Raw genomic sequence first — 27,500 nt, 5'->3', positions numbered from 1 at the left:
TTTTTTTCTAAAGGCTTGACGTGACTTGACATTTTAAAGCTTGACGTGACTTGACATTTCATGACCCCCCTCTACCATCCCCTGCACAGGGTCACACGTGGACAGTGACGGCCACGGTGAGCGACCCGGACGTGTACTGGGGAACGCTAGGGGGCACCACCACCGCGAACTTCGACGCCGTCACGGGCACTGCCGACTTCCTGGACCTCCGGCTGGACCGTAGCGGCGTGTGTCCGGTGACCTTCACCGTGCAGTCCAACCCTCCGGACTACGTGCTGACCACGGAGCTGGAGGTGGACGTCAAGACGATCGCCCAACGGGACCTGGTGGTGGAGGAGAGCTCCACCGTGGAGGTGCGGCTCCTGGGATGGGGGGGGGGGGGAAGGTGTGGACTGGGTCGAGGAGAGGAGAAGGAACAGAAAAAAAGAAAGGGAGGGGTGGGGGGGGGTGAGGGGGTAAAGCAGTTGACGTCAAGACAAACGGGACCTGGTGGAGGTACGGCTCCTGGGGTGGGGGAGGGGGGAAGGTGTGGACTGGGTGAATGAGAGAAGAAGGAACAGAAAAAAAGAAAGGGAGGGGTGGTGGGTGGGTGAGGGGGTAAAGCAGTTGACGTCAAGACAAACGGGACCTGGTGGAGGTACGGCTCCTGGGATGGGTGGGTTGGTTGGGTGGGTGAGTGGAGGGAGGACGGTGTGGAAAGGATGGATGAGAGACGACGGAATGAAAACAAGTTTTAACAAATGGTACTGAAATTTGACGGTGGAAAAGAGTTCCACTGTGTAGGCAAGTGGATGGATGGATGGATGGATGGATGATGGTGATGTGGAAAATTATAAAGCTCCTATCCTTGGGTCAGAGACCAGAGTCAAGACAGCTGCCATTGGGCGCTCATCATTCGTTTCCTGCATCATTCGGTCACGTTTTAGTTACGCTCGCGCGCGCACACACACACACACACACACACACACACACACACACACACACACACACACACACACACACACACACGAATGCAGGAATGTGTGGAATGGATGGGTGGGAGTGGAAGGAATAAAGACAAAACCTCGGAAGAAAGACACTAATCGGATACTCAACACATTTGTTTTAAAGAAAATTCTTCGATTTTTTTTTTTATTGTTTCCACAGATTCCCTTACAGTGAGAGGTAGGCCGGTACAGATAAAAGAATAAAAAGAGGGTTTGGAATTCAAAGGAGGCTTTAATGGACACGAGTAATGCAGTGTGGTGGCAAGTCTGCAACACATTCAACACATTTTGTTTATATCTTATTAAGCCCCCCCTCCCCCCTCCCCCCGTGCGCCCCCCAGTGCGCCCCCCACCCCTCACCCCCCACCCCCATTGCCCATAGACATAGCGTGCCTATATGTTTTGTTCACAAGTTTCATTCATTTCATAGCTCTTCAGGTGATAAGATTTTCAGATGTATAATACCAGTGTGCATTAGAAATACTCCGTGCCCCAACATGGGTCGAAGGACTAGGACCTCTCAGAGATTCTCGATTCTTGACCCTTGCTGTCGGCCTCCCAACAGGTGAAGTTCCCCATCGACTACAACGCCACCGCTGCCCCCCATCATGCCGCGAAGGTTCGGAACTTCTACAGTGAAATGTCGGACATCGTCATCACGGGACACTCCTACCGGCAAGGTCAGCACCGCACAATATGTTCATAAACTTTGTTATAATAATAATAATAATAATAATAATAATAATCGTCGTCATCATCATCATCATCATATTCATTAATGTTGTTATTGCTGCTGCTGCTGCTGCTGCTGTTGTTGTTGATCCTCTTCTTCTTCTTCTTCTTCTTCTTCTTCTTCTTCGTCTTCGTCTTCTTCTTCTGCTTCTTTCTGTGATGATAGTGGTGGTGATAATTGTTATCATTATTATTGAATACAACTGTTGATGTCAGCGGTAGTAGTAGTAGTAGTCGTAATAGTAGTAGTGGTGGTAGTAGTGGTGGTGTTAGCAGTAGTAGTATCATCACTGCTGTTTTATTACATTCTGTGTTGTCAATAGAAGTGGCAGTAGTAGTAATAGTAGTAGTAGTATTTGCATTTGTATTTCTTTTCTGTAGCAGAAGCAGCAGCAGCAGCAGCAGTTGTAGTAGTAGTAGTAGAAGCATCATCATCATAATCAGCAGCAGCAGTAGCAGTTATAGTATCATCACTACTTTTCTTATATATATATATATCTTAAGTTGGGTGCGGATGTTGGCGATGTGCAGGAAGCCTTGTGGTGAGCCTGAGCGTGCAGGGGACGACCTCGGGCGTCAACACCACCCTGTTCGCCATCTGCGGCAACATCGGCAACGGGACGAACTTCACCTTTAGCGGTACCACGGTGACCATGTCCACCTACATGATCGTCAACGGTCAGACCTTCTACGGCGTGACCTGCAACGTCTCCGTGAGTTGTGGGCTTGTGTGTGTGTGTGTGTGTGTGTGTGTGTGTGTGTGTGTGTGTGTGTGTGTGTGATCACCCCGAGGGGCCCAGTTCTGATGGCAATATCTGTCCCAAACACCTCCAGCTGAATAGGTGAGTGTGTGAGTGAGTGAGTGAGTGAGTGTGTGTGTGTGTGTGTGTGTGTGTGTGTGTGTGTGTGTGTGTGTGTGTGTGTGTGTGTGTGTGTGACACCATGATATTGACTGATGTGGTAGTACGATGACATAACTATGACAATTATGAGATTGGAGATAATTGCGATGATGGTGTTGATTGACGTGGTATGATGATAACGATGATGGCAGGACGATGACGATGACAGTGGATATGATGTTAGTTATGAGACTGGAGATGACAGTGATGATGACAGTGAATGACGTGGTATGCTGCTGATGATGAAGATGATGCTGAAGGATGAGGAGGAGAAGGAGAGGAGGAGGAGGAGGGTGTGGTGGTGGTGGCAGTGGTGGTGGTGGTGCAGAAGAAGAAGAAAGAAGAGGAGGAGAATAAGAAAAGGAGGAGGGAGAAGAGGAAGAAGAAGAAGGAGGAGGAGGAGGAGAAAAAAAACAGAAAGGAAAGGGAAGAATATAAAGGACGGGAAGTTCATGAAAATGGAGCAGAATAAAAGATGGAGACGAGGAGGAGGAGAAGGAGAAGATGATGATGATCATGATGATCATGATGATGATGGGTATGATAATGGTTTCGAGATTGGAGATAGCTGTGATAATGGTGGTGACTGGCGAGGTATAATGATGACGATGATGATGATGATGATGACAGGAGGACGATGACGATGATGATGATGATGATGATGATGATGATGATGATGATGATGACAGGAGGACGATGACGATGATGATGATGATGATGATGACAGGAGGACGATGACGATGATGATGATGATGATGATGATGATGATGATGATGATGACAGGAGGACGAGGACGATGATGATGATGATGATGATGATGACAGGAGGACGATGACGATGATGATGATGATGATGATGACAGGAGGACGATGACGATGATGATGATGATGATGATGATGATGACAGGAGGACGAGGACGATGATGATAATGATGATGATGATGATGATGATGACAGGAGGACGAGGACGATGATGATGATGATGATGATGATGATGATGACAGGGGGACGAGGACGATGATGATGATGATGATGACAGGAGGACGATGACGATGATGATGATGATGATGATGATGATGACAGGAGGACGATGATGATGATGATGATGATGATGATGATGATGACAGGAGGATGATGACGATGATGACGGCTTGCATCCCGCGGTGATCGCAGTCCTGGTCCTCCTGGCTGTGGGATTCCTCGTCTTCGCCGTTGTCGCTGTCCTCTGGTACATCAAGATCTACCCCAAGACCAAGACTATGGGTGAGTAGGGCTCCACACATTGTGTGTGTGTGTGTGTGTGTGTGTGTGTGTGTGTGTGTGAGTGTTAGACGATGACTACGATACATCGTGACATGTTCAGATCTTCTTCTTCTTCTGCGTTCACTCGAATGCACACGAGTGGGCTTTTACGTGTATGACCGTTTTTACCCCGCCATGTAGGCAGCCATACTCCGTTTTCGGGGGTGTGCATGCTGGGTATATTCTTGTTTCCATAACCCACCGAACGCTGACATGGATTACAGGATTTTTAACGTGCATATTTGATCTTCTGCTTGCATATACACACGAAGGGGGTTCAGGCACTAGCAGGTCTGCACATATGTTGACCTGGGAGATCGTAAAAATGTCCACCCTTTACCCACCAGGCGCCGTCACCGTGATTCGAACCCGAGACCCTCAGATTGATAGTCCAACGCTTTAACCACTCGGCTATTGCGCCCGTCATCCTGTTCAGATCAAACCTGCTGTCTGAAACCAACACACACTAGCCTCCCCCCCTCCCCCCAGAGACAGGAACGTGGCACAGTTCGTGTCTTTGGTGTGTGTATAACCTGTGTGTCTTTGTTAGGCGAGGTTGCTGTTTCCCAGTTAACTACTGCGTTTGGTGATGACAGCGACGACGACGTTTGACTCAATGACCCACAGGAATGACTCCCACATCGTGACATAATTTTTCAAAGCAAATTTGCACACACACACACACACACACACACACACACACACACACACACACACACACACACACACACTAACCACGCCCCCTGTCCCCACAGACACGAACACGGCGCAGTACCTGGGCCATCAGTCGGACAAGGTGGAGGACATCCTGTTCAGGGAGGACACCTTCATGAGCCTCAAGTCTCGCTCCGTGCACACCCCCCTGCCCCCCGTCACCACCACCCTGGGTATTGTCAGGGAGGGATTGCCCGCCATGCCGGGTACCCCTGAGCCCACCCCCCGCTCCGTGCACGCCACCCCTGCCCGCTTCACCCCGGAGCCCCAGTCACCCAACGTCTCCAACCGGATCACCTTTGGCTGAGCGCCGCGCGCGGGACTCCTAGCCAGTCAGTCAGCCAGTCAGTCAGTCAGTCAGTCAGTAAGTTCTAACCAAGTCCCAGGCTTTTTATTGACGTTGGGCCTAATTAGAGCCCTTTATGTCAAAAGGGGATACAATTCTTTGTCAGCCAGTTAGTCAATTTTTGTAAGCCAAACGCTTCAGACGCTCTATGTTGAAATTTGCCTTATACAGCCCTGATGTCAAAGGTGTACACTTCTTAGCAACTCAGTGGATTATAGTCTGTTCAGAGGTGTGTTTTTTTTTTGTTTTTTTGTTGTTGTTTTTTTTTAATTTGTTTATTTATTCATTTCTTCTCCTCCTTTTTAAATTGATATTGAGCCAAACTTCAGCGCTGCAGGCCTGTGTTTAGTTTATCTTCTGTACCCCTTGCTCTTTTTGTGCCAGGTAGGCTGTGTTTTGATAAAATATCCGTTTGTGCCATTGACATAAAGTTCCACTACTATTAGTAGCAGTAGAGAGTATGATTGGTCAACGGATTTTTTTTTCTTTTCGTGGGGGTGGAGGGGGTATGTGAGGGGGTGTGGGGGGGACGGAGGGGGGCGGTTTGACAATCAGATCGTTCCGTCCGCCCTCGCCTCCATTTCCTGTGGCTACTGGACCTGACTGGTGGTTATGCAATGATGATGGACAACGAATTACGTCACAACGAATTGCGTCACAACGAATTATGGAACAATCGACAACGAATTAACGTCACAATGAGTCATGCAATGATAGACAATGGACTGTCGTTTCTTTCTCGATGTGTGTGTGTGTGTGTGTGCTTTCTTTTTCTTCTTTTTTTTAGCGTATAATTAACTCTGAATTTAATCGCGATTATTGTTATTGTTGTTATTGTTAATGTAACTATTATTATTGTCATCAATACTCTTAACACTGACGTTAGATGGACAGGAACTAGGTCACACCCTATGCGGGACAGACTATTTAGTTCAACATTCCTGTTAGCCCTCTTTTCTACCTTTTTTTCATGTAACTCGGATTTAAGGTTAGTCATCAGTCGAAAGAAATTCTCCAGTCGTTTATTCGAGATGACGTTTTTCAGACTGACGTTGATTCTGAACAAGGCCAAATTGCTCAACAAAGCTGCTGTGATTATATTATTCTTGTAACTATGCTGTAACTTGTATATCTGTGATATAAAATTGTAATTACGAATTATTTTCTTGGTGATAATATGCATGTTTTCTTTTCCTTGTTTTATGTGCGTGTTTTGGGTTGGTTTGTTTGTTGTTTTTTTGTTTTGTTTTGTTTTTTTTAATTTCAAATTTTGTTTTCTGCAGTAAAACAAAAGCAAAACGAATACTCAGTGTGTGTGTGTGTGTGTGTGTGTGTGTGTGTGTGTGATTTGCGTGTGTGTGTGTGTGTGTGTGTGTGTGTGTGTGATTGCTTTTGCTTTTCTTGATTTTTCAGACTTCAATATTTACTACTACTACTACTGCTCTCTTTCTCTCTCATGCACACATACAAACACACACACAAATGCCGCACCAAAAATGCCGATTTTTTTTTTTTTTTTTTTTTTTTTTTTTTAATGCTTGGACATGGGAAAGAATCAAGTCATGTATCACACGTCCAGCCCCCCCCACACCCCTTCCCCCGTCCTCCCCACCCCCCGACACACACACACACACACACACACACACACACACACACACACAAGCAAGTGTGCACACATACGACGGAAGTGGTGAAAAAACACGCTTTATTGTGCCGATTCAAACCAAGGCATAGGCAGTGAAAGCCAGAGTCAGGCAGTTTAACAGGGGAAGCATAACACAGCACGCAAACTAAAGGGAAAATAGGTCAGGAGATAACCGTAGGAATAAAGAAAGGAAGTTTGATGGATAAAATAGAGGGGGTGATATGAGAGAGAGAGAGAAGGCACAGAGAGAAAGAGCGAGGGAGGGAGGGAGGGAGAGAGAGAGAGAGACAGAGAGAAAGCGAGAGAAAAAGGACACAGTGAGAGAGAGAGAGAGAGGGAGACAAGACAGAGGGAGAGAGAGAGAAGACAGAGAGAGAGAGGGAGAGAGAGAAAGCGAGAGAGAGAGAGAGGACACAATGAGAGAGAGAGAGAGGGAGACAAGACAGGGAGAGAGAGAGAAGACAGAGAGATAGAGGGAGAGAGAGGAAGCGAGAGAGAGAGAGGACACAGAGAGAGAGAGGGAGACAAGACACAGAGAGAGAGAAGACAGTGAGAGAGAGAGAGAGAGAGAGAGAGAGAAGACAGTGAGAGAGAGAGAGAGAGAGAGACCGACATGCAGACAGACATACAGACAGACAGACAGACAGACAAGAGAATCAGATGAAACAAAATAATACCGATCCTATGGAAAGATACTTGATAACCAATAATCACGAAGATAATGCTCTACTCGAATGGGAGAAAATTACACACGACGTAATTTAAAGATACAAAATATGCGTTTCCATAAGAAAAGGAAAAGGGTCTCAGCCTTATTTAGATATTAAAGATGATTCAGATCAACGTTAACGAAAGAATCTGTTTTGTGCGTTGTAAATCCAATCAAAAAAGAAAGGTCATATTTCGAAAATACTTGAAACATACTGTTCTAATTTTTTGTTAATGTACAAAAACACAGTTCAACCAAACAAGATGATAAAGATAAAACTGAAAACAATATCACCCCACTCTCACGGCGAAGAATTGGTTTGGAGTTTATACGAATAGCATAATATAACTTCTTATAAAATTGGCTCGGAGTTGCTTGTATTGGACGATTCGAAATATCACAGATCAATAATCGAAAAAAAAATGTTGAAGAAAACAAAACATTTGCTCAAATCTCTTGGAATTTGACTGTTAAAAATAGTTGTATCGAAATACTCAAAAACAATGACACAGAAGGCAGGTAAAGAAAAGGGGGGGGGGGGGGGGGACTAAAATCATACAATTTCAACTCAAGAGTTTTATGTACACCAATTCCAGAGTTTCAGAAACTGCACTGTTACGCCTACAGCATGTGTGTGCACGTGCACCATGTGCAAGCATGTGAAGTGATGTTTAGCAGTATTTTAAATATCCACTTCGTCTGGAATCATATATAATTGTTGTAACATTGCGAATGAAAACTGTTCTTGTTGCGCATGTGTGGTGATGGGTTTGCGCGAGTGTATGTGAACAAATATGTATAAACGTGTGTGTGTGTGTGTGTGTGTGTGTGTGTGTGTGTTACGACTTTGTAAGGTGTGTAACATGTCTGTGACTGGGGATGAGTTTCATTTTTATAACGGAATGTCCCATTTATGATCAGTTACGAATAGATATGTTCCTAAAAAAATATTTGTCTCCGAAATCGGTTTTTTATTTTGTAATATGCTCAAAGGAGGCAAAAAAGTCATTTTAGCTGTAAGATGATTAGATCTGAAAATGTTGCCTAACTATAGTTTTGGAGTTAAAAGACATTTGTGTTTTCTCAGCTTTTATGTGGCATTGTTGTGTATTTGGAAATGTTTGTTCTGGGCATGAAAACATTATTTTGCAGTAATCCTCCATACTCCAATAGGAGTGAAAGGATGATTAAAACTTGAAACTTGTGTGTGTGTGTGTGTGTGTGTGTGTGTGTGTGTGTGTGTGTGTGTGTGTGTGTGGAGGGGTGTGTACATGTGTGTGCATGTGTATGCTTAACTGCCTGACAGCGTGTGCACGTGTAACGGAAGCGGGTACACACAGGACTGTGAAACAGGTGTTCACACAAGCATGCAAAGGCTATGATCATAATTATTCAGTGAAGGGCATTGGAGTGACGAAGCTGCTTGATGTGGAATGTCTACCAGTGAACGTGAGCACAAAATATACGTGCAATCATAGTGTGACCATCACAGCGTTTAATTAAGTAATCACAGACTCTTTTCTGAAAACTGAAGGTAAAAAAAAAAAGAATAAGAAAGAAAAAAAGATTTTGAAAAAAAGATCAACAGTTGTTTTAAAGCAATATCAAGGTCACACACTATATCAAGAAGGCTGTTATACCACAGATTCGCAGGATAGGTAACAGTATTAAAATTCAAGAAATAACAAGACATGTACGAACATGTGTGTGTGTGTATACGTATGTGCGTGGGTGCGTGAGTGCGTGAGCATGTGTGTGTGTGTGTGTGTGTGTACGTGACAGCGCGGCTTATGCACGTGCGAACATGTATCTGCACACACGTGTGCAGGAGAATGTCCGCATGTTCTGTACTGCCGTTCGTCTAGATACACATGCCAACAAAGGCAGCGTGACTGCATACGTACGACAGAAGGTACACCAGAGGACGGAATGCATAGTTCAAGATTCTGCTTTTGGACGGACTGATATATAGGGCCCCTGAGGGACGGAGAATGCGCGTTGAGGGTGTATCACAAACCACACAGCAGTATCACTGTATCACAAACCCAGCATCACTGTATCACAAACCCAGCATCGCTGTATCACAAACCCAGCATCGCTGTATCACAAACCCAGTATCACTGTATCACACTAGTCAGCAGAGTAACTCACACACAAAAACCTTGCAGCTCCTCTCCCGAAAGAAGGGCAGAACTTTCGCACGGCCATTCAAAAAGAGAACACTTTTCTTCAGCCGTGGACAGAAGCAGTATGTTCTGAGATTTGAAAACTGGACATGACGGGTGCCGGTGGCCCATTGGTCAGAGCGCTGGGTGCCTGGCTCGAGGTTCCGGAGTTCGATTCCCGGGTACAGCTCACCCGGTGGGTCAAGGCTGGGGACTTCTTTTTCCTGAATCGCCCAGGTCAATATATGTGCGGACGTCCTAGTGCCTGAACACCCGTTTCGTGTGTATAAGCTAGCATATCAAATACGCACGTTAAACATCCCGTAATACATGTCAGCGTTCGGTGGGGTTATGGAAACAAGACCATACATAGCATGCACACCCCACAAAAACGGAATATGGCTGCCTACACGGCGGGTTAGAAAAAGCCATACACGTAAAACCCACTCGTACAGACGAGTGAATGCGGGAGTTGAAGCAGAAGAAGCAGAACCAGACATATTAACCCTAAAGGAAAAAAAGCTACTGAAGAAATTTCCCTCATGAATCACGAACGTCGCTTCACACAGTGGGATGAAGAGCAACAGAGGCTGCCACATCATAGTATATCAAATCGCTGAAGGGGTTACATCAAATCAGATCACCTTTTGTTGAAGTCACTTTACCCATTAACAGATCGACTTCGAAAACAGTCTGAAGCATTCCAAGTGAATTATCATGAAAAAAAAGGTTTGATTAAAAAAGAGATAAAATGAATACAAAAGACAACGTGTCTCCAACCAGGAGGGGTAAAATGTTGCCAGCGTGTTCTGATTAAGAGAATACTATAGAAAAGTCATACTGGATGGTATTCAATAAAATACATAAATGAATAAAAGGGGCAGTGCCAATTTGGGGCAACTTGCACAATAACGGCTTGGTCAGTTTGTTGTACATTCAGTCCATGTTTCGCTAACGGTACGCCAATACTGAAGCTGTCGTTCGACATATAACAAACGGTATACCAGTATGGAACTGAACAACAAACGGTATACCAGTGTGGAAGTTTACGACAAACGGTATACCAGTGTGGAACTGAACAACAAACGGTATACCAGTGTGGAAGTTTACGACAAACGGTATACCAGTGTGGAACTGAACAACAAACGGTATACCAGTGTGGAAGTTTACGACAAACGGTATACCAGTGTGGAACTGAACAACAAACGGTATACCAGTGTGGACGCTACTCTGTGCTGTCGATGTCAAATCGGTGATCAAGCTTCCAGTGACTGTCTGCCTGGTAGGAAAGCTAGAAATGATAAGTGTTGTTTTTATTTTTTATACTATTTTTTTTCATAATCGTATGGATATTGTTAGAAAATCAAGTGTAACATCATATTTGAGTGAAGTACTTGGACATATGATGACACAAATGATCACGTAGCTGCAGTTCATGAGCTGCCAAGTTGAGAACCCCGTGAAAACAATGAAGGAAAAACCAAACGATAGTGTTAACTATATTTTGTGGAAACATTGAAAGAAATGTGATATGAAACGTGTAAGTTATTCATATCATCATTAAACGGGAAAATTGGTGGTTACATTGGGTTACGCAACTGTAATGAATTGAACTTGAACTCAAAGATTAAGATACCAAAGTATCAAGCTAACTATTCCAGCTTAAAAAAAAGGTAAATAAACACACCTGCCCAAGTTGGTATCCTATATTTGTACAGACTACATCTTAGACCTAAAGGTATGAAAATGGAAGCTAACTGTATCTGTCAACGTACAAAAATTGCATCTCAGGTTGGGTTACGTCTCTGTACAACTTTGGCCCAAGGTCTGATATACAAAAGTTGTAAAGTAATCACTTCCACTTCCAAAAAAAACAAAAACAAAACCGATGCTCAAGTCGGAGTTAAGTCTTTGTACTGAGAAAAACTTGAGTCCAATACGAAAGTGTCAAGCTTTTTTGCTCTTTTTTTTTTTCTAAACCCACTAGTTCTCAAGTTGGGTTACGCATTTGTACAGCCTGGGCCAAATGATTAAGATACAGAAGTATTAAGGTAACTACGGTAATTATATTCACTAACAACAACAACAACAACACACACACACACACACACACACACACACACACACACACACACACACACACACACACACAAACACGACCGAACAAACAAAAAGAAACAATGAAAAAAAAACCACAAAAAAAACCCGAAAAGCTGTTGCTCAAGTTGGGTAACGTATACCTACCAAGAAGAGTTAGGACCCAGGGATCAGGAAACGGAAGCGTCAAGTTAACAATATCAACACAAAACGAAATACTACTGCTCAAGTCGGGGTCACATATTTGTACCAAGTACAGATCGGGCCTGAGGAATAAGATACAAAAACCTCATGCTAACAATACCATCAACATTAGAACAAAACAACAACACCTAAAAACAATAATAATGATAAGAATGATAGTAATAACACTAAGACAACTCAGTTTGGGTTGCGGATTCGCACCGAGTACCAACTCGGTACCCCAAGTCAGCATGCTGGTTTAGAAGTCGATCTGTGCCGGTTTGGGCGTGATGACGCCTCGTGACGACGCTGACGCAGCCCCCGACTCCCTGGCGACGCTGGAGTACCTCGGGGGGTCCGGAGTGCCCGGCATGGGCGGCAGGTCGGAGGGGCCTCTCCACAGGCTGAGGTTTGGCCCCAGGGTGGTGGTGACGGGGGGCATGGGGGTGGGCGTGTCGCGGTACTTGAGGCTCATGAAGGTGTCGTCACGGAACAGGACGTCCTCGATGTTGTCGGACTTGTAGGGGCCTGCGTGCTGCCTCGTCTTCTCCGTGTCTGCCAGGGAGGAGGGGGGATACATCGTTTAATTATTTTTCTATTTATTGATTGATTTTTTTCCCTCTCCATTCATTTATTTGTTAATTATTGGTACTAATATAGCGCCCGTTCTCGGTCAAGACCAAGCTGTAAGATAACTGTTTACTTATCTTTAGCACTTAGAGCTTGGTCTCCGACTGAAGATTGGCGCTATATACGTATCCATATCAATCACTTAATCAATAAATATATATCATTTTTTATTTACGTATGTATGTATTGATTGATTGATTTATTTATTCACTTATTTATTAATCTACTTAGCTATAATTGGCAAAAATATAGACCGAGCTGTAAGATAGCCATGTATTTATCTTCATTCATTTATTTACTTATTCATATGTTCACTTATCCACAAATGTATTCATTCATTCGTTTATTTATGTGTTTATGTGTTTGTTTATGTATTTATTTATTCATTTATTCATCTATGTATCTATTATCTACTTATCAATTTATTTATCAATGATACTTATACAGCGTCCGTCGTCGGTCAGAGACCAGGCTCTAAGCGCTTTACACATAGGGATCATTTGCACAACACGCGGACTACCTAGGAAGAGATATCTTGGGACGCTAATCATTCGTTTCCTGTGTCATTCAATCAAGCTTCAGTCATGTGCATAAACACACACACACACACACACAAGCGCGCATGCGCGCTCACGTGCACACACACACACACACACACACACACACACACACACACACACACACACACACACACACACACACACACACACACACACACACACACGTGTACATTAGAGTGGATTTTACTATAAATTCATGCCAGAGACAACTCTCTTGTTGACATGGATTGTGTTGGTTTTACATGTGTAAAGTGCACACTGCACAAAGAACTCCAGTTTATCGTCCTGTCAGAATGACAAGCACCGTGACCACCGCTCAGGTCTTGGGATAGGCCTTGAACCCCCACGCAGGGACAGGATACAGGTATTTTCTATTGACATACAGAGACTGTCCATTCATAACTTGCCCACTCCCTCTTGCTCAAAGTAGCTTAAACCTAATCACTGTTACAAGTCTTAATACAGAGTAAACCTCCAGAGCACAGAGACTAAATCTAAAGCTCCCTTCTCTTGCCAAAAGTAGGCTAAAACTGACCATTGGTCTTGGGATAAACCTTGGAACTCCACAGCAGAAAGGGAGAGAGAGATCACAGTTATTTTATGTAAGCAAAAAGAGACGGTAGATCTAGAACTCACCCCTGTCCTAACCTGTCTTGCTGAAAATAGACTGAAAAAGGTCTAGGTCTTGAGGTATATCTCGAACATCCAGAGCATAGAGAAAGATTACAGTTATTTCCTGTGAACTGTAGGAGGAAGGTGGCAGAATGGTTAAGACGCTCAGCTGCCAATACAGAGAGTCCGTGAGGGTGTGGGTTCGAATCCCGCTCTCGCCCTTTCTCCTAAGTTTGACTGGAAAATCAAACTGAGCGTCTAGTCTTTCGGATGAGACGATAAACCGAGGTCCCGTGTGCAGCACGCACTTGGCGCACTGAAAAAGAACCCATGGCAACGAGAGTGTTGTCCTCTGGCGAAATTACGTAAAATGAAATCCACTTTCATAGGTACACAAATATGTAAGCATGCACTCAAGGCCTGACTAAGCGCGTTGGGTTATGCTGCTGGTCAGGCATCTGCTCAACAGATGTGGTGTAGCGTGTATGGATTTGTCCGAACGCAGTGACGCCTCCTTGAGAAAGTGAAACTGAAACTGAAACTGAAACTGTGAACAAAAAGAGAGTAAATCTACAATTCCATTCCTCCTTTTGCTATAAGCAGACAGAAACTGACCATAGGTCTTGGTCTTGGTCAACCCTCCCCCCCCCCCACCCCCTACCCTAACCCCTCTTGCTGTAAAGGGAGACAAACTGACCATAGGTCTTGGTCTTGGGGTAGACCCCCACCCACCCTAACCCCTCTTGCTGTAAACAGACAAACTGACCATAGGTCTTGGTCAACCCTCCCCCCCACCCCCCTTACCCTAACCCCTCTTGCTGTAAAGGGAGACAAACTGACGATAGGTCTTGGTCTTGGGGTAGACCCCCCATCCACCCTAACCCCTCTTGCTGTAAACAGATAAACTATAAACTGACCATAGGTCTTGGTCTTGGGGTACACCCCCCCCCCTACCCTAACCTCTCTTGCTGTAAAGGGAGACAAACTGACCATAGGTCTTGGTCTTGGGGTAGACCCCCTACCCTAACCTTTTGCTATAAAGGGAGACAAACTGACCATAGGTCTTGGTCTTGGGGTAGACCCCCTACCCTAACCTTTTGCTGTACAGGGAGACAAACTGACCATAGGTCTTGGTCTTGGGGTAGACCCCCTACCCTAACCTTTTGCTGTAAAGAGAGACAAACTGACCATAGGTCTTGTTCTTGGGGTACACCCCCCCCCCCCTAACCCCTCTTGCTGTAAAGAGAGACAAACTTACCATAGGTCTTGGTCTTGGGGTAGACCTTGAACCTCCAGAGGAGGACGAAGACGATGACGACAATCACCAGAACACAGGCCAGCACAATGGCGGCGATCACTCCAGGGTGCAGTCCTGGGTCCTGCACACACACACACACACACACACACACACACACACACACACACACACACACACACACACACACACACACACACACACACACACACGATGATGCACAAAATGAATGCATGAACGAAGCTATACACACTTGTTTCACGGAGGCATGGGGAAGAGAGAATGGCGTGACAAACAAGGCAGACAACTGGACGCAGTACGCCTTAGCTCCCAGGGAGAATTGGGATGATGGGGTGTCATGTGGGAGAAAGAACGAACCTCAGCTCCCAGGGAGAATTGGGTTGATGGGGTGTCGTGAAGAGAAAGAACGAACCTCAGCTCCCAGGGAGAATTGGGTTGATGGGGTGTCGTGAAGAGAAAGAACGAACCTCAGCTCCCAGGGAGAATTGGGTTGATGGGGTGTCGTGTGGGAGAAATAACGAACCTCAGCTCCCAGGGAGATTTTGGTTGATGGGGTGTCGTGTGGGAGAAAGAACGAACCTCAGCTATCAGGGAGAATTCAGTGATGGGGTGTCGTGAAGATAAAGAACGAGCCTCAGCTCCCAGGGAGAAATGGGTTGATGGGGTGTCGTGAAGAGAAAGAACGAACCACAGCTCCCAGGGAGAATTCAGTTGATGGGGTGTCGTGAAGAGGAAGAACGAACGTACAATCTTTCTCTTTTTTCAAAGGGTAAAAGCAATAAACATTACATGCTTGTTTACATCCGGCCCTCTTTGTAAAGAAAAGCGATGACGAAAAAGAACGAAGAAAAGGAGAGCCAAAGCATTCAGGGGCAGTGAAGAGACAAGAAATAGGAAGGAGGTGGAGAGGTGGAGAAGGAGGATGTAGACAGACGGACACAAACCCAGACCCCAATACACACACCCCCTCAACACACACAGAGACCCACACAGACACCCCCTCCCCCCATCTCTCCACGCACATGCACGCACACGCACATACACACACACACACACACACACACACACACACACACACAGACCCCAGCACACACACAGACCCCAGCTCACACCTCTAACCCCCACCCCCAGCACACAGACCCAGACCCAGACCCCACCCCCACCCCCCTCCCGCGCCCCCCTGCACCCCCACAGACCCCAGCAATACAACTCCCCAAACACACACACACACACACACACACACACACACACACACACACATCGACACACACACAAACACACAGACACAGACACACACACACACACACACACACACACACACACACCCATCCCCATCCTCCAGCCACAACTCACATCGTCAGCATGGCACACCGCCCCGTAGTACTTCTTCCCGTCCACCGACATCTCCTGGGTCAAGGTCGCTGTGGTGCCGTCGTAGGTGAAGGCCACTCCCTGGTGGATGTCGTCACACATGGTCTTCAGGATGGCGTCCATTCCTTCCGTGCTGCCCTCTATCGTCAGCGTCACCACCACACTGCCTGCGAACCCGTGACAACATCAAAGGTCAGCACATATGTGAAGAAGAAGGACCAGAAAACAAAATGTACGATGATGAAATCAGACATCGAAAATTCAGAAAAGGAGTGAGAAGGTGGAGAAGAAGAAGAAGGAGGAGGAGCAGGAGCAGGAGAAGCAGGAGGAGAAGAAGAAGGAGGAGGAAGAGGAGGAGAAGGCGAGAAGAAGAAGAGGAGGCGGAGGAAAAAGGAAGGAGGGAAAAGAAGAAGAAGTGGTGGAGGAGAAGAAGAAGGAGGAGGAGAAGGAGGAGGAGGAGAAGAAGGAGGAGGAGGAGAAGAAGAAGAAGATGAAGAAGGAGGAAGAGAAGAAGGATAAGAAGGAGGAAGAGGAGGAAGAGGTGGAGAAGAAGGAGGAGGAGAAGAAGAAGAAAAAAACAGAAAGGAAAGGGAAGAATATAAAGGACGGAAAGTTCATGATAATGGAGAAGAATAAAAGATGAAGGCGAACGTGCTGCAGGAAGAGGAGAAGATAAAGAGAATGAGGAACGAGAGAGAGGGGGAGATAGAGTGGAAAGTGGCACAGAGAGAGGCAAGAGGCAAAGAGAGAGAGAGAGAGAGAGAGAGAGAGACAAAAGAGACACAGAGAGAGTAGAAAGAAGCGCAGAGAGAGAGAGGGGGGAGATAGAGAGAAAGAGAGAGAGAGAGAGAGAGAGAGAGAGAGAGAGAAAGAAAGGAGAGAGCAGATAAAAAGACAGACGGACACACAGAGAGACGGAAAAAAACAACAAAAAACGGACACATAGAAACAAACCAACAAGAAAAAAAAAAACAGACACAGAGGATAGACAAAGACAGATACAGACTGAACACACACACACACACACACACACACACAGACACACACACACACACACACACACACACTCACCAGGCCTCTCCTTGAAGTCCCCCACCCTGACTCCCTTTAGCTGACCGTAGTGGTTACGGACCTTGGCGGCAAAGTACCTGGCTGTGGCGGGGTCAAAGGTCAAGGCCAGGCGCACCTCCACCTCCCTCCTCTCCTCCACCTTCAGGTCACGCTTGGCTGACGTCATCACCGGCACCTCCACCTCCCCGCCCACCTCGTACTCCGGGGGGTCAGAGGTCAGGGTGAAGGTCACGAAGCACAGGCCGGGGTCGGTCAGCACGATGTTGGTGAACTCGGCGGTGGAGGTCGTGGAGTCAAAGGTGGCGCTGGTGTCGCCCTCTAGGCGCCCCGGGCACAGTTCCGGTTTGGCCAGGGAGGCGGTGACCGTCCACGTGTGACCCTGGTGGGGGCAGTAAGTGTATGTGTGAATGTATGGTTAAAGGGGAAAAAAAAGGGGGGGGGGGGGGGAGGGTCCTTAAGTCTTTTACGAATATCGTGGCAGTGATTTTTTTCCCCCTTGTACACAAGGTTATATTTTGACATTTCACGACATCAGTTTTACCGCATTCATCCGCAGTGGGTAATCGGCTCATAAATTATCGCCAATTATTCAAATTCGACCAAACCCTTGCTCCGGAGAACAAGTATGCATGGAATGTCTGGCTGCGCTGCACTCTTGGTGGAACAAGCTGACAATCGTTGCTCTGCCAGACATCGCTTGACCATTGGCCATCTGTCAGCATGTTGGTGTAATAGTGAGAAAAGGACAGAGTGACTTGTTTTCAGGGTTCCTTTTCAAACCAAAACAACGAACCAACAGGACATGTTTCTCTTTGGAAAACCAGCACGTGTTGCGTTGTATTGTACTGTACTGCAGTGTATTGTAATGTATTGTATCGCATTGTATTGTATTGCGTTTTTTGTACCACCATGACTATCCCGGCCATTCGCTTTCATAATAACAAGACTGTCATCGTCCATCAACATCAACCTACACCCTGCTTCATAATAACAAGACTATCATCGTTAATGTCATCAACATCAACCTAAATCCTGCAACACAATAACAACAATCATTACTGTCATCACCATCTCCTTCAAAACGGGAGAAATTCAAAAACGATCACCACAAACAGAAGAAAGAAAGCAGACAGACAGACAGACAGACAGATAGACAGACAAACAGACAGAAGTGACGTTACCCTCCAGCCAAGGTCCGTGATGTGCTGATTGGTCAGGTGATCCACCAATCGGAAGCTGAGCTGTATGGGGGCGTTGACCAGAGGGTGGTGGGTCATCACAGCTCCCAGCAAGGCCACTGGCCGTTTGGACACCTGCAGGGACCATCACAGGTCACTATGGGTCAACGTTTCTCTCATTTCCAGCAGCTAACTATTTGCTGAAAACTGTTTAATGATTAGAACTATTCTGACCTGGATACTAAATTTTGGGGTTCAGCCAATGTCACCATCAGATCAGTAGTTTGTTCAACATTCAAACTATTAAAACACTTATCAAGAACTAATAACGATGTGCATAATGTCACTGATCATTTCCTGGTGCCAGAAAAAAAAAAACAAAAACAAAAATCTAAGGAACAATCAACACTTCTCTTCAGTAATCCCTCTGCTGCCACAACTTCTTCACGTCATGGATACTGTTAAAACAAACAAACAAAAAAACAAACAAACAAGGACTCTTCTTCTTCGTCTTCTGCGTTCACTCGTATGCACACGAGTGGGCTTTTACGTGTATGACCGTTTTTACCCCGCCATGTAGGCAGCCATACTCCGTTTTCGGGGGTGTGCATGCTGGATATGTTCTTGTTTCCATAATCCACCGAACGCTGACATGGATTACAAGATCTTTAACGTGCGTATTTGATCTTCTGCTTGCATATACACACGAAGGGGGTTCAGGCACTAGCAGGTCTGTACATATGTTGACCTGGGAGATCGTAAAAATCTCCACCCTTTACCCACCAGGCGCCGTCACCGTGATTCGAACCCGGGACCCTCAGATTGACAGTCCAACGCTTTAACCACTCGGCTATTGCGCTCATCAAAAAACAAGGACAATTTCGTCTGGAGAAAGGATAACGTTTGAACAATAATAATAATAATAAGGACCCTGATGATGATCATTATGATTATTACTATCATTATCTTCATAATCATTACTGTTTATAGTAGCAGCAGCAGCAGCAGTTGTAGCAGAAGAATTAGTAGTGCCAGTAGTGTAACAATCCATACGTTCAGTGTGAATCTTCACAAAGTTTAACCAACCAACGCAGAAGAACAAACAAAACAAGAACAAGAGGCAGACACATGAGAGAAAATAAAAGGAACAAGAAAGAAGGAAAGTGAAAGAAAGGAAGGAAGGAAGAAAGAAAGGAAAGAAAAGAATGAACAAAAAATACAGACAGAAAGACAGAACGAAGCCTTTCAGCAAAAGGCAGGGACTGTACACTGTAGTCGAAGAAAGACAGAAAGAAAGAAAGAAGGAGAGACAGACAGAAAGAAAGAAAGAAAGAAGGAAGGAGAGACAGACAGAAAGAAAGAAAGAAGGAGAGACAGACAGAAGAACAACTCCTCACATAAAAAGACAAGGACTGCAGACTGTAGTTGAAGAAAGAAGGAAAGAAAGAAAGAAGGAGAGACAGACAGAAAGAAAGAAGGAGAGACAGACAGAAAGACAGAAAGAAAGAAAGAAGGAGAGACAGACAGAAAGACAGAAAGAAAGAAAGAAGGAGAGACAGACAGAAAGAAAGAAAGAAAGAAAGAAGGAGAGACAGACAGAAAGACAGAAAGAAAGAAAGAAGGAGAGACAGACAGAAAGATAGACAGACAGAAAAAAGAACAACGCCTCACATCAAAAGGCAGGGACTGCAGACTGTAGTTGAAGACAGAAAGAAAGAAAGAAGGAGAGACAGACAGAAAGATAGAGAGACAGAAGAACGACGCCTCACATCAAAAGGCAGGGACTGCAGGCTGTAGTTGGAAGCGGCCTCAGGTTTCACCACAGTGAAGGTCAGCACGAAGTTCTCCCCGGGAAGGTCAATCAAAAGGTCACTGAACTGGGCCACGCCCCCCACAAAGGTCGCGACCTTGGTGCCTAGCAACTGGCTGTTGCCATCGCCGCCAGACAGGAGGGAGACCTCCACCTCCCAGGGAGAACTGTGCGTCCCCAGGTACTCCACCAGCTCTCCCTGACAGAAAAACACGTGTGTCTTTTACTGTTTTGTTCACGCGTTTGTTTTGCACAGCTTGATTAAATCTCTTTCACCGCCAGTCAGTTTAGAGTTGAAAATTTCCTTGTGCTAAAAACACAGAAACAAATGTGTCTCAGAATAGCTGGGGATTCCCCTGTGGCGTGTAGAAAATATGGCCTGACCTACCACCGAAAATTAAGAGCAGTAGGTTCATGGATAACAACCCCATAATCTGGGGGACAGGGGTGTGAGGCCCGTGATCTGGTCGCATTTCAGTGACATGGGTGCTCTAACTAGCTGGCGCCCAGATGCGACATTGGTAGTGAAGGGGGATATTATAAAGAAGTTAACCCTTTCACCGCCAGTCAATTTAGAGTACTTAATTCCCTTGTGGTATAAACACACAAAAGACAGTGTCTAAGATTAGCTGGGGATTCCCCCTGCGATGTATAGAAAATATGGCCTATCCTACCACCGAACATTACGAGCACTAGGTTCATGGATAACAGACCAATGAATGGTCACCTTTCAGTGACATGGGTCCTCTACCACGCCTGTGCATAAATGCGAGCTTGGCGGTGAAAGGGTTAAAGATTAAGCAACAATAAAGAGAAAGAATTGAACAAAAATAAAGAGGAAGTAAAAATCAATCAACAATATGATTTTTCCGAGTCATGGTTTTGGCTCGCCATCAGAATCGAGTGCTTGTCGAACGTATGCTGGAAAGGGAACCATCATTTCTAAAGCAGACCTCTCTCAATACTGTTGCTTAATCCTTTCCTTCTCTGATATTGCTGTCTATTCATGTATTTCCACATTAAACTCTGTGTGTGTCTCTCCCCTTCAGTCACAGACTTCGGTTTTTATTTGAACAAAACAGTTCCCTTTCGCCATTCCTCACCATCCAGCCCTTCATCCCACTCACCCACCCACCTTCTAAACCCAACCCCCCTCCACGCCCACCCACCCCCCTCCTCCCCGGACCTCCCCTCACCCCCCGCACCCCCACCCCCACCCTCCTACCAGCCACTCATCTCAGAAGATATGAACTACAGCGAGGGCTGCACAGTGAATCCAACCCACCCTCCCACTCTCCATCCCCAAGCCTTCTCATCGAACCCCTATTCTCCACGCCCACCCCCCCACCCCTCACCCGACCTCCCCCCCAAAACCCCTAACACCCCTACCAGCGCCTAACCTCCGGAGATTTGAACTGCAGCAGGGGCTGTGCGGTGAAGACAACTCACCCACCCTCTCTCCAACCCCCACCCCCTCACACCACCTATTCTCCACGCCCCTTTCCCCCACTCTCCCAGCCACCCCAAACAACCCTACCAGCCCCTCACCTCAGGAGATTTGAACTGCAGCAGGGAATGCAAGCAAATACAGCCCCCCACCCCCCCGCCCCCCAACTCTACAACCCCAATCCCTCTCACCTTACCCCCATTCTCCACGCCCCCCAGACTCCCCCCCCCCCACACACACAACCCTACCAGCCCCTCACCTCAGGAGATTTGAACTGCAGCAGGGATTGCAAGCGAATACAGCCCCCCCCCCCACCCCCCGCACCTCCCTCCCCCCGCCCCCCAACAACTCTCCAACCCTAGTCCCTCTTACCAAACCCCTATTCTCCACGCCACTCCCTTCCCAAAACCTGCCCCTGCCCACAACCCTACCTCCCCTCCCTGCTCCAACCCCTACACCCACACCACCCCTCCCCTCCTCCATCCCCTACACCCACACCATCCCTCCCCTCCCCTCCTCCATCCCCTACACCCACACCAACCTTACCTCAGGAGATTTGAACTGCAGCACGGGCTGTACAGTGAAAGGCGCGTTCTCTGAGGCCCCGGCCGGGTTCACCTTCAGCTCCAGACTGCCCACCTGACGCACCGTTTCGAAGCCGCCGCCGCTTTCGCCGCCTGAGGCGCTGGAGGCCGTTGTGGGGTCCAGGACGGAGATGGAGACGATGGTGGCGTTGATGATCTCGTCCATGCCGTACAGTTGGACCTGAGTCACCACCTGCTCCGTCACAACATCTGTGGACATTTCAGAAGAAAAAAAAAAGTGATAAAATAAAATCACTTGACCAGAGGAGACCCTGCACTGCTGCTGAATCACTTCGGTGGTGTTCAGTGGTGCCTGTTCTGATTCAACGTACTTAGGACACCACCTACTAAGCCCCCTACTAACGACAATAATGACTTAGTCGCGGAGCCAGACTGAGTGAGCGTAACTCCCAGAGCGGAGACCGCCACCACGTCCCGCAAACAACAGCCCCCCATGAAACACTGACAGGACTCACACCAAGCACAGAAGTGGAGGGGTATAGAAACTGAGGTCACCATGGGAGCAGGGCATGAAAGGCCACAGACTTTGAGACTGTTTTGTTTATGTTGATAATGATGGAGGAGGAGGAGGATGACGATGACTATAACGACGTTGCTATGGAGGTCCATTTTGGTTTGCGACTGCGTGACAAGGCTGTACTCTACGCTTCCTGTCATAATGATATCCAGGTGTTAACCACGTCCGAGAGATACAGACACTTGCAGTGTTGGTCAGGTAATTAGAGCAACACACCCAAAGACGCATCCTTGAAGTGGATGACACTCGACTGTGTGGTCCCAGTCTCCCCATTTAAGCCCACAGCACACTCAGCTCTGGGTAGGAGCCAGCCACAGGCCGAAAAACCCACCTCCACTGGGATTCGAACCAGACATCAGACCGCGACGCTAACCACTTCGCCACGGCGGCTGGTCCCTTGACTGGTTTTGGGCGTAACACTTGCGTCACTGATTACATCATCAAAAGAAGGGGAGTATCTCTGGTAGGCTGAAAATTCACACATTTGATCTTGAGTGGTATATCTCCAGACCATTTTCTCAGTTTTGTTTGGATATTGATTTATGACTTGAAACAACTCTTTCTTTCTTTCTTTTTCTTTTTTTTTAATAAACATTTTTAATGAATGCATACGTACATTACATACATACAGGTGGACATACAAAAATTGTATTTGTAATTATTAATAATATTACTTGTTATTAAACGTTATTTAAACTATAACGCAAGAAAACAACAACACAACATTGTTTTTATACAGAAAAAAACACAAATAAAGTCATATGCACTGCATAAAAAAAGTAAATAAATGAAAGGATTTTTTTTTTTTTAAAGAACAAACGTTACATTCATTGTTGTCATTCCTCCTCCTCCTCGTTGCCTTCCATCATTTTTATGTATGGGTACCATTTTCTAGAAAATGCTATGGACATCATTTCCATCGAGTGTATATATTTTTCGGTTTTGTATATGTTTCTTAGGTCTGTAAGGAAGAACTTTATACATGGTTTGATTTTATTTATTCTGCATTTATAGATGAAATGTTTCGCCACTAGAATGATATAGTCAAATATTTCATCTGTTTTTGTAATATCATCATTTCCAAATAATACTAATTCTATATTCAACTTTACATTTGCACAATTTTCACACTTTTCCTTCAAGACATTTTCTAAGTCCCCCCAAAAGAGATGAGTAAATGTACAGTGCCATAAATAGTGTTGAATTGTGTCTATGTCATTTTTACAGAAATTGCGCATGTCGCTATTTGTTATTCCCATTTTTTAAAGTATTTTGTGAAACAACTCTTTCTACCGCACACTTTTTTCCCAGCAGTCAGTAAGTTATCCGTGGACAAGACTGAAGGAGTGTTGGCCTAGTACGGTAGTAGTGACGTGCCCGCACTGGAAGCCAGAGAATCTAAGCGTACGGGGTCCAGCCCCACACTTCCGTGTGTGTGTGTGTGTGTGTGTGTGTGTGTGTGTGTGTGTGTGTGTGTGTGTGTGTGTGAGTGTGTGTGTGTGCGTGTGTGTGTGTGTGTGTGTGTGTGTGTGTGTGTGCGTGTGAAGGTGTGTGTGTATGTGTGAGTGTGTGTGTGTGTGAGTGTGTGTGTAAAGAAAACTAAAGTGATGATATTTAATTCTACAAACAAGCTAAAGCCTGTTTTTAAGTTTGGTGATGCATGTTTGGATGTTGTTGATTCTTTTAAATATCTTGGCATCGAATTTAGTAGAAACGGAACTTTTTATAAAGCTAAAAAACTGATTTATGAACAGGGCCAAAAAGCTATGTTTTCGTTACTTCAGTCAGCCAGAAATCAAGATTTACCTTTACATATCATTCTGGACATGTACCAGTCTATGATTGTTCCTATTTTGTTGTATGGTGCAGAAATATGGGGTTATGAAAATGTAGATATACTTGAAAAATTAGAACTGAAATTTTTGAAACGCTTGTTCAAACTGAACAGAAATACTATGACCCAAATTGTTTATGGAGAAACTGGTATTTATCCAATTAGTGTGTTAGTGAAAATGAGATTAGTTCGATTTTGGACCAGCTTAGTAATATCAAACACAGAAAAATATTCTGGGAAAATATATTTGATATTACTTGACTTATATCGAAATGGTATTTATTCTTCAAAATGGATGAGTTGTATCAGACAAATTTTAATAGAAGCAGGGTATGACTGTGTTTGGGATGCTCAATTCTTCTTGGAGAGGGAATCTTTCTGCAAGAATGTCAACATTGCCTTGAGAGATAGTTTTCAAAATCTATGGAGACATGCTCTAGAGGCGAGTAGTAAATGTTTGTTTTATAGAAAATTCAAAAGTGTGATTTAGTAGAGAAAAAATATATAAGTCAAATGCCTGATAATTATGTTATCAGCTTCTTCAGATTTCGAAGTAGTAATCATAAGCTGGAAATAGAAACAGGGAGACACAAAGGCATACCACGAGAGTTACGGTTTTGTAAGGTTTGTAACATGTCTGTGATTGGTGATGAGTTTCATTTTATAATGGAATGTCCCAATTATGATCAGTTACGAAATAGATATGTTCCTAAAAAATATTTGTCTCCAAAATCGGTTTTTAATTTTTGTAATATGCTCAAAGGAGGCAAAAAAGTCATTTTAGCTGTAAGTAAGATGATTAGATTTGCAAATGTTGCCTAGTTATACTTTTGGAGTTAAAAGACATTTGTGTTTTCTCAACTTTTATGTGCCATTGTTGTGTATTTGGAAATGTTTGTTATGGGCACGAAAAGAGGATTTTGCAGTAATCCTCCATACTCCAATAGGAGTGAAAGGATAATTAAAACTTGAAACTTGAAACTTGTGTGCGCGTGAAGTTTCTTGGTTTTCTTCATTCATTCAAATAAATGCCTCTCTCTCTCTCTCTCTCTCTCTCTCTCTCTCTCTCTCTCTCTCTCTCTCTCTCTCCTTATCCCACCCTGTCCTTCCCCCCTCCCCCCTCGCCACCGTGACGTACCCAGGTCCACAGGGTCCGAGGCCTGGCCTCCTGGAGCATCGCCCACCTCGGCCAGGAAGTAGTAGAGCCCAGTGCTCCTCTTCCGTCTGCTACCGCCGTCCTCCCTCACCACGTCCACGATCCGCACCTGTCACGGGAGAGCACTGGGTGGTCAGGGGAGAGCACTGGGTGGTCAGGGGATAGCACTGGGTGGTCAGGGGACAGCACTGAGTGGTCAGGGGAGAGCACTGGGTGGTCAGGGGGCAAAAAAACAAAACAAAACACAAAAAACCCATAAAAAAAACAGTAACAACAAAAACACCCACACCATCCCATCTACCCCTTTTACCTTCTCCACAGGGATTATGTAATGCAATACAACACAGCGCAACACAGCACAGCACAACACAGCACAGCACAACACAACACAACACAGCACAACACAGAACAGCACAACACAACACAACACAACACAACACAACACAGCACAACACAGCACAGCACAACACAACACAACACAGCACAGCACAACACAAGCAACACCAAAAACAACAACCCACACCAACATCCCCCCGCCCCCCCTTTCACGTTCTCCACAGGGAAGCTGTAATACAATACAACGCAACACAACACACCATCGACACCCACCCACATCAACCCCCCACCCCTTCTTACCTTCTCCACGGTCATTCTGTAATACAACACAATCAGACACGATACAACACACACCCTCCCTCCCTCACCTTCTCCACGGTCATTCTGTAATACAACACAATCAGACACGATACAACACCCTCCCTCCCTCCCTCACCTTCTCCACGGTCATTCTGTAATACAACACAATCAGACACGATACAACACACACCCTCCCCCCCTTACCTTCTCCACGGTCATTCTGTAATACAACACAATCAGACACGATACAACACCCTCCCTCCCCCCCTTACCTTCTCCACGGTCATTCTGTAATACAACACAATCAGACACGATACAACACCCTCCCTCCCCCCCTCACCTTCTCCACAGTCATTCTGTAATACAACACAATCAGACACGATACAACACCCTCCCTCCCCCCCTTACCTTCTCCACGGTCATTCTGTAATACAACACAATCAGACACGATACAACACCCTCCCTCCCCCCCTTACCTTCTCCACGGTCATTCTGTAATACAACACAATCAGACACGATACAACACCCTCCCTCCCCCCCTTACCTTCTCCACGGTCATTCTGTAATACAACACAATCAGACACGATACAACACCCTCCCTCCCTCCCTCCCTCACCTTCTCCACGGTCATTCTGTAATACAACACAATCAGACAGGATACAACACACACCCTCCCTCCCTCACCTTCTCCACGGTCATTCTGTAATACAACACAATCAGACACGATACAACACCCTCCCTCCCCCCCTTACCTTCTCCACGGTCATTCTGTAATACAACACAATCAGACACGATACAACACACACCCTCCCCCCCTTACCTTCTCCACGGTCATTCTGTAATACAACACAATCAGACACGATACAACACACACCCTCCCTCCCTCACCTTCTCCACGGTCATTCTGTGATACAACACAATCAGACACGATACAACACCCTCCCTCCCTCCCTCACCTTCTCCACGGTCATTCTGTAATACAACACAATCAGACACGATACAACACACACCCTCCCT

The 27,500-nt window shown here is 45.7% G+C and overlaps 2 protein-coding genes across 3 annotated transcripts in view; one reads left to right on the top strand and one right to left on the bottom strand.

The window, feature by feature from the left end:
- LOC143277604 (fibrocystin-L-like) overlaps positions 1-4,942 on the top strand; it is a 63,208-nt gene extending 58,266 nt beyond the window's left edge. Inside the window, 5 exon segments of the mRNA XM_076582479.1 lie at positions 90-353; positions 1,552-1,666; positions 2,250-2,431; positions 3,747-3,882; positions 4,677-4,942. Of these exon segments, the coding sequence (XP_076438594.1) occupies positions 90-353; positions 1,552-1,666; positions 2,250-2,431; positions 3,747-3,882; positions 4,677-4,942 (963 nt within the window).
- Positions 4,943-11,616: 6,674 nt separating this feature from the next.
- LOC143277690 (fibrocystin-L-like) overlaps positions 11,617-27,500 on the bottom strand; it is a 132,119-nt gene continuing 116,235 nt past the window's right edge. For both annotated transcript variants that reach the window (XM_076582610.1, XM_076582611.1), the window contains 8 exons: positions 25,830-25,956; positions 22,282-22,529; positions 20,248-20,487; positions 18,482-18,613; positions 17,301-17,679; positions 16,212-16,396; positions 14,841-14,961; positions 11,617-12,335 (listed from right to left, as the gene is read on the bottom strand). In XM_076582610.1, the coding sequence (XP_076438725.1) occupies positions 12,040-12,335; positions 14,841-14,961; positions 16,212-16,396; positions 17,301-17,679; positions 18,482-18,613; positions 20,248-20,487; positions 22,282-22,529; positions 25,830-25,956 (1,728 nt within the window). In that variant the 3' untranslated portion in view covers positions 11,617-12,039. The remainder of the gene's footprint in view (positions 12,336-14,840; positions 14,962-16,211; positions 16,397-17,300; positions 17,680-18,481; positions 18,614-20,247; positions 20,488-22,281; positions 22,530-25,829; positions 25,957-27,500) is intronic.

The sequence above is a fragment of the Babylonia areolata genome, chromosome 34 (assembly GCF_041734735.1).
Source record: "Babylonia areolata isolate BAREFJ2019XMU chromosome 34, ASM4173473v1, whole genome shotgun sequence".
Classification (NCBI taxonomy): Eukaryota; Metazoa; Mollusca; class Gastropoda; order Neogastropoda; family Buccinidae; genus Babylonia; species Babylonia areolata.
The sequence above is the reverse complement of the archived record's forward strand: the minus strand, read 5'-3'. Positions and strand labels throughout refer to the sequence as shown.